The sequence below is a fragment of the Danio aesculapii genome, chromosome 19 (assembly GCF_903798145.1).
Source record: "Danio aesculapii chromosome 19, fDanAes4.1, whole genome shotgun sequence".
Lineage (NCBI taxonomy): Eukaryota > Metazoa > Chordata > Actinopteri > Cypriniformes > Danionidae > Danio > Danio aesculapii.
The window spans coordinates 27,725,932-27,738,753 of NC_079453.1; the positions used below are offsets into that span (position 1 = coordinate 27,725,932).

Sequence of the window (12,822 nt, forward strand, 5' to 3'; positions counted from 1 at the left end):
AAAAGTGACATTTGCTCCGTGTGTTCCAGTGGGTTTCCTCCGGGTGTTTCGGTTTCGGTCCAAAGACATGCGCTATAGGTGAATTGGGTAAGCTAAAATTGTCCATAGTGTATGTGTGTGAATGAGTGTGTATGGGTGTTTCCCAGTGATGGGTTGTGACTGAAAGGGCATCCGCTGCGTAAAACATATGCTGGATAAGTTGATTAATAAAGGGACTAAGCTGAAAAAAAAATAAATGAATGGATAAAGTGGCATTTGCATTCAAAACACATTAAATACAATGCAAATGTGGCAAAACCACTAATATAAATGCATTTTTGTACAAAACACAACAAAATGTAGGCCAATAGTATCTGGATGCAGCCATGATGATGCAAGCTAAGATTGCATATCACAGAGATGCAATGTCAGACCCAATGCACTCAATGGAGCACAGCTAGTGACGTCACAGTGAGGGGTAGGGTTAGGTGTGGGCATTAAAAAGCATTGTATGCAGGCCAACTGCACCAGGTTTGAATCCAGACCTCTCTCCAAAAAAAGTGAATAATACAAAAGGTATATAATGAAAACTTTAAGTGTTGTAGTTTTGCTGTCTTTATATTAGTATTATGTGGATACATGTCGTTCAAAATGTCCATGGTTTGTTTCATAATGGCGTTTCACATTTCCATTCTTTACAACTCCAGTTGTGTCATAAATCAAGCAGAATGGCATTGTGCTGGCTTGTGGCAAAATAAACACATACGTACAGGATGAGCTTGACATATTCAACAGACTTAAAGAGTTCGCTCAACTTAAAATTCTCTCATCATTCACTTGTTCCAAACCTGTTTGTCTTTTTTAAAAACAAACGAAGACATAAAGAAAACTGAATACCTGTAACACTGACATCCATAGTATGAAAAAGCACTGCAGTGTTTGGGTGTTCTGTGTTTGTCTGAGGTAATTAGTCTGCCGAAATGTGTGTATTCCAAAGTATGAAGCTGCTCGGTCCGTTCTTGTCATGTGACTAGCGTTTTTTAACTGGGTTCCCCTGGAAAATGCAAGCACGTGCAATATGCACTCCCAATATGCTCACGCGCAAAAGACGCATTCGTGAACCACCCCATAAGCAGCTATGCTTCTCTTCACATTCTGAAGATCCCTTCACTCCTGATCCTGCACAAAAATTCAATTTAGCCTGTTTAGGCTGAGTTTGGCTGCCGTGTTTCTGGGCATACTTAGAAATACTCGTTCTCCTCGGTGACGAGTATTGTCAGAGAATGCTTTTATTTCAAGTGCTTGAACAAGTTGTTGGTCGAGTTAAAAGTTCTTTAGACTGCATTCACAGCAATATTTTTGTTTTTATGCTCGATGAAAACAAAGTAATGTCTGTATTTCCACTTGAAGAAGCAACCACTCTCGACAGCAGCCATTTCAGCTCACGTTCTTTAGTTATTTAAAAGTGCATGCAATTACAATGACTTTAGTAACTGTAATCAAATTGACCATTCTCTAAGCCCCACCCTCCTTAGTTACTGTCGTTACGCCTGTCAAGCTTTCGACATTCCCAGGGATATAATTAGTCATTTTTTGGCAAACAGGTGAGACATCTGAGAAAGCCAAACGAAAAAAGGACTGAAGTATGCATTACAGGGGTATATTCACGACAGAATAGGCAACCAATTAGAAAATAATTTAATCAAAATTGAAGCTAGGTTAGCCTAGCCAAATCATACGCTGACCATTCAACACGTTTATGCACAGCAGGAGTGGTGAAATTTAAAAATAATTTAATAATAACAAATTAAACCGTGATTTCCCTTTTTTTTTGCCAAAAGCCTAATAGACTGTTGTTGTGCAATGAATATAGCGTTACTAACCAACGAGGAAACAAGCATGGACAGTGCTTCTACATAATTCATTCATAGAAAGAACAGCCAGAAAGGGGAAATCAATGGATTTGTGCTGAACATTAGCATCATTGACCCATAACAATGTACAGTACCTATAGCGGTCATTATGTTTGTGTGCTTTTTATAGTTTCTATTCTAATTTGCAGTTAAGTGGAAAAAAATTAATTAATATGCATATCAAAGTATAAATAGCAGAAGTGAACAAATAGATTTTCCCTACCAGCAAATATTAATCCGACACCAAATATAAAAGCAGACACTAACCCGATATAACGTCGTCACCAATGACTAAATCTCTAAAAGACCGGCAAAAACATTAGTGAATTATAGCTCTGACATGAGCATGAGGGTTATAAATTACTGAAAAACAGCTGCAGGTGAAGTATATTGATCGCAAGTGATTATATAGTGATCACATCTCGGTTTTGTTCTGTTGATATGTAATTTTAAATATTTGTAGCTTGAAACAGATGTAAATATGATTGCTATTAGTATGACTACTATGGCAAGGGCTTAAACGGAGCAGCGCTCATAATATCGAGTGAAAAAAGAAAAAGACAGCTGGGAAACATAACCTGCTTTGTATTTTTGTAGAAAACGCTTTAGATCTTTTTAGGGTTAAGAGTTGTGTGAGTTATTGCCGTCTATCACTGAATGTGCCAGGAATATCGAAAACAAAACCAACTTAACCCCACTCTTTTAGCGCCCCTCACAGAGCTTGATCCACTGGCATTTCTCCCCCTGGCTTTTAGGTTTTGGAAAGGGAAAAAAATTCCACCACCCCGTCAAAACTTACAGATTTGCACAATCCTCATGCACAAAGCTTTGGCTTGTTTCCCTCGCTCGAACGGTTGACAGACCTCCTGCACATAGCTATGGTTGGTAAGCCACAATTGGTGTGTGGCGGTTTTTAGGTGTGGCTTAGCGAAGGGTCAATTACACAAACTTAAAATGTCATTCATTACATTACTGCGTTTCTCAAAAATTTTATTGCAATATAGTAATGCGCGGAACACGTTACACCCAACTCTGATGTCAACCGATTGATTGATTGATTGATTGATTGATTGATTGATTGATTGATTGATTGATTGATTGATTGATTGATTGATTGATTGATTGATTGATTGATTGATTGATTGATTGATTGATTTTCCCAGATTAGCGTTTTCATTAGATTTTCTGTTGTTGTAGTTGCTGCTTTTTATATATATATATATATATATATATATATATATATATATATATATATATATATATATATATATATATATATATATATATATATATATATATATATATATATGGATTAGTATTTTTAAAAATGTACCAAATTAAACAACTTCTAATTACAGGTTTTCTGGATGTTTCACCATGTCAAATCTAAGACTTTTATTAAAGACCATTATTAAAGAAATATTACACCAATATTTCACAATGTTGGTCTCATTTGTAGTCATAATAAAGTTAAAAACTCATTTAAAATATAAATATTTGCACTAGCAACATAAAGAACTACAAAGTCATGGCAAAGAAAACACATTTTAACAAGCATTATGTTACACTGACAGGAAAATTAAGAGTTTAAATTATTTAACACCCAGAAAACAATACTTTATACTTTAAATTTAAACTTTACATTTAAAATTTTTCAATATATATTTTTTCAGAACAACCCCTTCCCCAACAATTTAACCCCTTACAGATGAGGGAATACAAAAAAATTATAATAATGTAAAAATAAAAAATAAAATAAATAATAAAAATAAAATATAAATAAATAAAAGATATAGCCATCATAATTACTTTTCAGGGGATACATTTGTACATCAAGTTACATTGTGTTACATTGTAGTTACCTCAAATTACATTGGTGATAGGTTAAGTAACCTCTAAATGTACATATCTAAATATGTTGTAATACTCTTTATTTGTAGACATGCAGTAATTTTTTCCATTATATAGACCTGTTTAAGTCTCTGAATACAAATTTGAAGACTTTTAAATGTGTAAAATTTTGATTTAGAAAAATCTGACTTTTGTAGACCTTTTAAGACCCCTCAGTATCCCTGAATTAATGTCATACACCATGCAAATGTAGGTTTCATCCTGCATAATATCTTTGAAAAAGCTGATTTTAGCACTATTTTACTGTACACAATTCTACTTAGGTTAAAACCCTGTGTTACTGTAAGCCCGTTCTTTCCTCATAGCTACGGTTGGTAAGCCACGATTGGTGTGTGGCGCTTTTTAGGTGTGGCTTAGCGAAGGGTCAATTACACAAGTTTAAAATGTCATTCATTACTGCGTTCCTCAAAAATTTAATTGCAATATAGTAATGCGTGGAACATGTTACACCCAACTCTGATGTCGATTGATTGATTGATTGATTGATTGATTGATTGATTGATTGATTGATTGATTGATTGATTGATTGATTGATTGATTGATTGATTGATCGATTGATCGATTGATTAATCGATTGATTGATTTTCCCAGATTAGCGTTTACATTAGATTTTCTGTTGTTGTACTTGCAGCTTTTTTCTTGTTTCTGGGTTTTTGTTGTTGTTTCTCACAGGCACAGCATATTAAAATAAGATATATATTGCTCTATTTTTTTGCATCTCTCACAGTCTGAATCTGTAATGCTTTCAGTCTATTATTTTGTCTCCACAATGTTTTTCTCCATCTCTCTCAGCCTGTTGCTTTTTTTGGCCTGGATCACATTTTTTTCATCTAGTCCTCCCCCATCTCCAATCTCTCAGTCTGTTCAACCTTTTACTCAAAATTTGCATTTCATTGCACTGTTTCCTTTCTCTTAGGACCCTAGCAATCTCCTTTCCTCCTTCCATAATCTCCAGATCCACCGTCACTCACAGATGTTTCGTATTGATGAGTCCACGGACTGTCTATGGTTGCTATGACAACCACACTTTTGTACACCTTTCACTTTTTGGAACATTTTCCCCTCCTTTTCATTACGGTACGTCAGAGCTCAGTTTTGCCAGCAACCATCTGGTTCTGCACCACTGGCTTCTATCTGGTTCTCTCATAACTGCAATAGCTCAGGATGACAGCTGTATTAATTAAAATGGTTTCATACTTTCGGTAGATCTTACAATTAAAATAAAGCAATCTTCAATTCAGCTTTAGCCAGATTCGTTTTTTTATGAGAAGTCTTTTCGATTCCCTTTATACTTAAAAATCTGAGGAAAATGATCTTCATTAAGAGTTGTGTTTTCCTAGCTGAAGACACTTAATGATTGTAAGTGTTTTGGAATGTTTTTGTCAAAGATTCTATAAAATTTTCATAAAGTAAGTCCTGCAATTTGTTGAGAAACAATTAAAAACTATTGAAATAATTTTCAGCAGTTGAAATCTATCTCAAATAATATATAAATATTAGATAAAACATAAACACGCACAAATTTGAAAGCAACCCACACACCGCAAACTGCATTACAACATTCTAGCAACAATCCATAATATCTATTCTATAGCAACTCTCAGGCAACCTTCCACCAAAGTAAGAGGCATTTCTTCCTCTATTTTGGTCATTATGTCTTGAGATGCATATTAATTGTATATTTAGTTATGGATGTGTGATTTGCAGTTTTCAGTTTTGAAGTTGATTTATGATAATCTTACATATGTATGTTTTGTAACAGAAACTTTTGTTAGTTCAACTGACATATAATACATATATAAACAATAGTGCAAACAGTATATTTCTTACTGCAATGCTTAATTTTTAATTGAATGCAAACCATAATTCCCCCATAATTTTCATGTTATTTAGGAAATTAAATATGGAGGCTAATGGATGTCTTCAGTGGAGTGCGTACAACAATGAAAAGTAAAAGTAAAGTAAAGAGAAAGTAAAGAGGCCGAATGGAGGAGGCTCGTTCTTTATCCTCATGCTGCAGATGGTCTGTTTAACTGTTTTTTCGCTAGTGAAGTGTTCAGTATTTCCACTTACAAAGTCCGCCATGTAAATAGCAAATGTGCGATGGTGCGACTCAACTGACTCTTAAAGGGAATGTGAGATGAGACTCTGATTGTTTTAATGCACATTATGCTCAAAACATACCCATAACTCATTAAGAGAATAAGCACAACCCTGTTAGACCATGTGTCGCGGTGCAAACTTTCACTGGTTTCCTTCCGTAAAATAGCAAAAGTGGATTCGCACACGCCCTTAATGCTTTAGCGCCATGAGCTTTAGACTTTGCGCCTAGATCATTAAAATAGAGTCCTTTACTTCAATTACCAATTCTTACTATTATCTAGTGGCTTATTACCTGCCTAGTATTAAGATATTGGATGTTTATTAGTACTTATCAAGAACATATTCTAATATCTTATACAACTAAATCTAATTAATACTTTAATAACTATTAATAACCAGCTAATTATGATTTTGAGGCAAAAGTCAATGTTAACAGCTTGTTAATAGTGAAAATTGTACAGTACATCTAAATAAAAGCCAAAAGTAAAAACACCAAAAAAGCTAATTAAAAATATTTTAGTAAACACTTTTTCATTGTTACTGCAAATTATTACACAACATATAATAGTAAATAAGTATACCAAAAATAAATGAAGCAGGAAAAATGCTCAACTTTCTCCATTGTTTGATGTTTGTGGGTCTAAATGCTGTGTCCAGAATATGCAGCTCCTATTGAATTTGACTATACCACGTGGCCAAATAGTTCAAATTGTTGCAGGCAATTATTGTGTTCGATTTTCATTCAAATAAATATATAGCGGTGATAAATGGCAGTGTAGCCCCACGGTTTGAATAATCACACGTCAGTCTGAGCTTTCTAAACAGTCTCTCATGCACATGTTCACATACCAACATCACAGCAGCTGATATATGTACATGTTTACCCAGTCAAACCTCTGTCCCCAAAGACTGCTGGGAAACAGCATTGGTTTTCTCACACATGTGGGGTGGTTGTAATCATGGCTTAACGTCATGCAGGGGTAATAAAGCATGCCATTGTGTAATTTAGTGGCCTTGCTTGTGTCGTGCTATTGGGTGTGTGTTTGTCCTCTCAGAGTTACTGGAAGTTGGTAGATTGCACCAAAGGTGATAGGAAGGAAAGAACGGGCTTACAGTAACACAGGGTTTTAGCCTAAGTAGAATTGTGTACAGTAAAATAGTGCTAAAATCAGCTTTATCAAAGATATTATGCAGTATGAAACCTACATGTTTTATAGAAACCTGGATTTGCATGTTGCATGACATTAATTCAGAGATACTGAGGGGTCTTAAAAGGTCTACAAAAGTCAGATTTTTCTAAATCAAAATTTTACGCATTTAAAAGTCTTCAAATTTGTATTCAGAGACTTAAACAGGTCTATATAATGGAAAAAATGACTGCATGTCAACAAATGAAGAGTATTACAACATATTTAGATATGTATATTTAGAGGTTACTTAACCTATCACCAATCTAATTTGAGGTAACTACAATGTAACAGAATGTAACTTGATGTACAAATGTATCCCCTGAAAAGTATTTATGGCTATACCTTTTATTTATTTATTTTTATTATTTATTTAATTTTTTATTTTATATAATTATATTTTTTTATGTATTCCCTCATCTGTAAGGAGTTAAATTGATGGGGAATGGGTTGTTCTGAAAAAATATATATAAATATAAAGTTTAAATTTAAAGTATAAAGTATTGTTTTCTGGGTGTTAAATAATTTAAACTCTTAATTTTCCTGTCAGTGTAACATAATGCTCGTTAAAATGTGTTTTCTTTCCCATGATTTTGTAGTTCTTTATGTTGCTAGTGCAAATATTTTTATTTTAAATGAGTTTTTAACTTTATTATGACTACAAATGAGACCAACATTGTGAAATATTGGTGTAATATTTCTTTAATAATGGTCTTTAATAAAAGTCTTAGATTTGACATGGTGAAACATCCAGAAAACCTGTAATTAGAAGTTGTTTAATTTGGCACATTTTTCAAATACTAATCAATTTATTTATATACATATATATATATATATATATATATATATATATATATATATATATATATATATATATATATATATATATATATATATATATATATATATATATATAATAGATTTTCTCATTTATAAACAAAATAGTTTTATTAACTCATTTCTAAAAACATAATATATTTTTCAAGACACTTTTATACCGCTTAAAGTGACATTTAAAGGCTTAACTAGGTTAATTAGGTTAACTAGGCAGATTAGGGTAATTAGGCAAGTTATTGTATAATGATGGTTTGTTCTGTAGACTATTGGAAAAATATATAGCTTAAAGGGGCTAATAATTTTGACCTTAAAATGGTTTTTAAAAAGTTAAAAACTGCTTTAATTCTATATATACAATTAAAGTCAGAATTATTACCCCCCTTTGAATTTTTTTCTTTTTTAAATATTTCCCAAATGATGTTTAACAAAGCAAGGATATTTTCACAGTATGTCTGATAATATGTTTTCTTCTAGAGAAAGTCTTATTTGTTTTATTTCGGCTAGAACAAAAAGTGTTTTTAATTTAAAAATATATATAAAAATAAAACATTTTAAGGTCAAAGTTATTAGCCCCTTTAAGCATTTTTTTTCAATAGTCTACAGAACAAACCATTGTTATACAATAACTTACGATTAACCTAACCTGCCTAGTTACCTAATTAACCTAGTTAAGCCTTTAAATGTCACTTTAAGCTGTAGAAGTGTCTTGAAATATATCTAGTAAAATATTATTTACTGTCATCATGGCAAAGATAAAATAAATCAGTTATTAGAGATAAGTTATTAAAACTATTATGTTTAGAAATGTGTTCAAAAAAAATCTTCTCTCCATTACATATACATACATACATACATACATACATACATACATACATACATACACATACATACATACATACATACATACACATACATACATACATACATACATACATACATACATACATACATACATACATACATACATACATACATACATATATATATATATATATATATATATATATATATATATATATATATATATATATATATATATATATATATATATATATATATATATTATATTATATTATTGTATGCATTTTATTACTTTTTTTTGCTCAAAACTTATAATCCATAGTTTCTCTCATGGAAACACAGTTTATACTTATCTAAAAAACGACCCGACATCACAATAAAACACATTAAACTTTTATCACCACAGAAGGATTCCATATCTATTCTGAAATAGCATGAGGTAGTTTTATTTTTATTTTTTGAATGTATCCAGTAACTAGTTTATTAATTTTCTTATATTTTGAAAGTTGGATGGTTATCATTTAAAGTATGTTTACTTTTTTCTAAGAATATTATGCATGATTCTTTTAAGTCAATCTTAAATGAATCATTTCTTTTGTATATCAGTGTGAATGATTCACAAACTAGATAGATCTGCGGTGTGTTTCCCTAAAGCAACATTATCGAACTGTCTAGTTAAATTGCATTGAACTATAACGACATCACTTGGCATTTCTTCTTTGGCCCTGTCAATATTGATTCTTTTATGCTTACTGCTTCCCTGTCAATTTTGACTCAGCGATTCTTTTGTGGTTCAATCTGCATGTGGTTATTTTGCTTGTTGTTGGCCAAATCTAGCAGTTGATGCAGTTTTCTGGGTTATGCTAAATTATTGCTTACCAACCCAAGTAAATGTCAACACACTGATATTAATGCAACATTTTTATTCAATAAAATTTTGACCTGTCAGGTTTTCATCACGGCTGTTTCACACTGCCTGTGTTAGCGCTGCTTCTTAATGTCTGTGCCCATATTAACAGGTTACAGCATCCACACTGCAAAACATCTTTAATAAATTCAGTCAATCAGATGCAAATGAGACTATTTAGACATTTTATATTCTGTGACTTCCAGTCTGTTATTAAATTATTTTGTGTGTAATATGGTGCTTTTTTATGTACAGTAAATGACTAGCAAGTTTGAAATACTTCTCACTTGCAACTCCTTATCACCATTTTGTAATTTATTTTTCTAATCGAAAATATGAACCCTATGTGCTCAAGTCCACACGTTGGAGCAGAACAAACAAACTGCATTTCATCATGTTTAAAAGAAGACAGAAGGAATGCGTGATATTAAACAGTGAAGCAGAAGAGAATGACAGACAGAATTAGGAACGCTGCCATTTTTCTTTTTCGCTCTCCTGTGGGTCATCGAATTACAACCTTGCAATGATGAAGTTTCTTCAAAAACACTGCCAGTGTGGTATCTAGAGATCTGGTAATCAAATCCAATTTGAGCCTCAATTACTAAAAGATTTCATGCTAGTATATAATTTGTGCTAGTGTGTAATTTGTTCTCTTCCTGACTTGCAGATGAATCTGATTTCTGGATCCTTCCACGATGGAGTCATGCTTTATTCTCATGCCTTGAATGAAACTATGGATCGGTCGGGTTCGAGACCTCCAGGAGACGTGGTCAATAAGAGGATGTGGAATCGCACATATCATGGTCAGTCCTGCTCAAACTCAACTACAAGCTCAAATTTGACACATTTCTGGCTAAATGACAAAAGGTCTGGTCTATACTACATTGTGTTCTGAACAATGAAACTGCATTTGACAAACATGTCAAATGACCAAGCACTTTTTTACTTTCAGATCACATTAATTCTACCTGTTTTGTTGGCCTTTTGTTTACATTTTTTTTACTTTTTGCTTTTTTGTTGTTGTTTTGCTCTGTCTTTTAACACTGGAACTACAAGAATTCTATATCTACTAGAATGGCCTTACGGGGTGTTCACACCAGAATAAACGCACAAATAAATCATGCTATTTGCACGTAAAATAGAATATTTTGAGCTTACTCACTTCATTCACGCGTCAAATTCACTGCATTCTTGCCTGAATCACTTCACAACAGATGTGGATTTGCATCATGGGCGGGGCTTATGTCTATCCGGTAGTGGTGTAACGGATCACAAATCTCACGGTTCGCATTAGACTATGGTTTTTGAGTCACGGATCGGACCATTTATTGGATTAACAAAAATGGGTGGAGACGTCATTTGCTTTCCAGAACAGAACTTAGAACCTGTCATTTTAATAAATATGAAAATCAAGAAAGAAACAGCTGAAAAAAATGAAAATATTCAATATGAAAAATTAACGGAAAATTTGCTACTGTTGCTGATAATGCTAAATATCATAAACATATCATATTTATTTTCAATTAATGATTCGACAATTCACACAAAATTTCATGTTTCATTATAGCATGCGTTCCAAACTGTGGTTTGTGATCCGTACACCGTTACATCCCTACGGTCCCATGACTTTAGTTTCATTGCTAAATATCTAACATGGTTTTTATCGAGAGATTAGCTGTGCTTTATGTGATTTAGGAAGACTGAAAAACAGCATAGATTCATTCAGTCCACTAGAATCTTTGTAATGTGCACCCAGCTCTGTGAGGTTATAAACTCCTCCAGAAACTATACCTGGATGATGGAAGCTTTCAGCAGTGCTTCCAACTGAGCCAAGCCCAGTTTGATGAGCATGTTGGCAGGAGGATTTCCCCTCGGGACACAAACAACAGGTGGTACATCATAATCACGCCCCTACAAGAGCAAGCTCCTGATTGGTTAATGTGGCGCAAATGTTCGCTGAAGTTCTCCAACTCAAAGATTTTCCAATTCGAGAGATTCATGCAAACACGGAATTCATGATCAAACATGCAAAATGTTCAATTTGCGCCGATTTATTGGTGTGAATCGTGTCATGCGCTGCGCTTCATTTGCATGAATAACGTCATTTGCGTCACCTCATTCATGCAATTAGCATCGCAGGATGTCTATTCGCGTCTTTGCATTGACTTAACATGTAAATCACTTGCAATTGATGCTTCATCCGCATCTGGTATGAATGCCTATTGGTCGATCAAATGAGACTGTACTGAACAGAACTTTTGTTATATCATATTTTTATTTTAAACTTTAACTGAGATTTATAAATTAAGATTTGAGTGTCTGTCATCATGTTTTATTGTCATGTTTTTATACCATTGCACTAAAAATATATGCTTTTTTGGTATAGTACCATACTAGAACTGCACAATATATCGTGTCAGCATTGATATCGCAATGTGCCCATCCGTAATAGTCACATCGCAAAGATATACAATGTCCAGTCTGAATTATAGTTAACCTGGAGCTACAGAATTGTATTTATTAATCATTGTATTTATATGAAATTTATGGCAAAAATATATATATATTACTTTTTGTTTCTCCAAAGCAGTGACAAAATTTGTGTTTAGAAGATATAAAACTTATATCAACATATAAAGCTTGCAGTTTGTCACGTCTGCCTAAATGAATTAATGGTTTAATTCACCTCAGCCAATACTATAGTTTCACATCATAACCAATCAAATGCTCTCTAGTATCTGACATGCCCCGCCCTCTCCAAGACACTTCTTGTTTGCTTATTATTTGATGCGCTTGAGCTCAAAAACACTCACTAGCAGAGCGGTGATAAAACACTATTGGCTTTTTTTTAAAGAGGAGGAGCTACATTATGCCCTGCCTTCTCTTAGTTTCTCGGTTGAGATTATGTCAATCATTGAATAAAAATGCACATCTCAAAGCACTTCACAGGACCTTTAACTTTATTTAGCATTTAGCAATTTTACTGATTATATCAAAAATATATCAACACCCACATGAATGTTGCCCCTCCAGACAAAGTGATTATTTAAATCTTTAAAAGGGCTTATTTAATTTACCCACTTCCATATAACCACAACTTGTACTGGTAAAGCGATAAAGCACCGTGTCTAACCTTACACCTGATTTCTGTGTAATTCCCAGACTGCAGGATGACTCACTTCAC

General features: G+C 33.2%; 1 protein-coding gene across 1 annotated transcript in view; it reads left to right on the plus strand.

Moving 5' to 3' along the window:
* Window positions 1-12,822, plus strand: part of npr1a (natriuretic peptide receptor 1a) — a 189,531-nt gene that overhangs the window by 85,573 nt on the left and 91,136 nt on the right. The window contains exon 5 of the mRNA XM_056479373.1: window positions 10,306-10,441. Within this exon, the coding sequence (XP_056335348.1) occupies window positions 10,306-10,441 (136 nt within the window). The remainder of the gene's footprint in view (window positions 1-10,305; window positions 10,442-12,822) is intronic.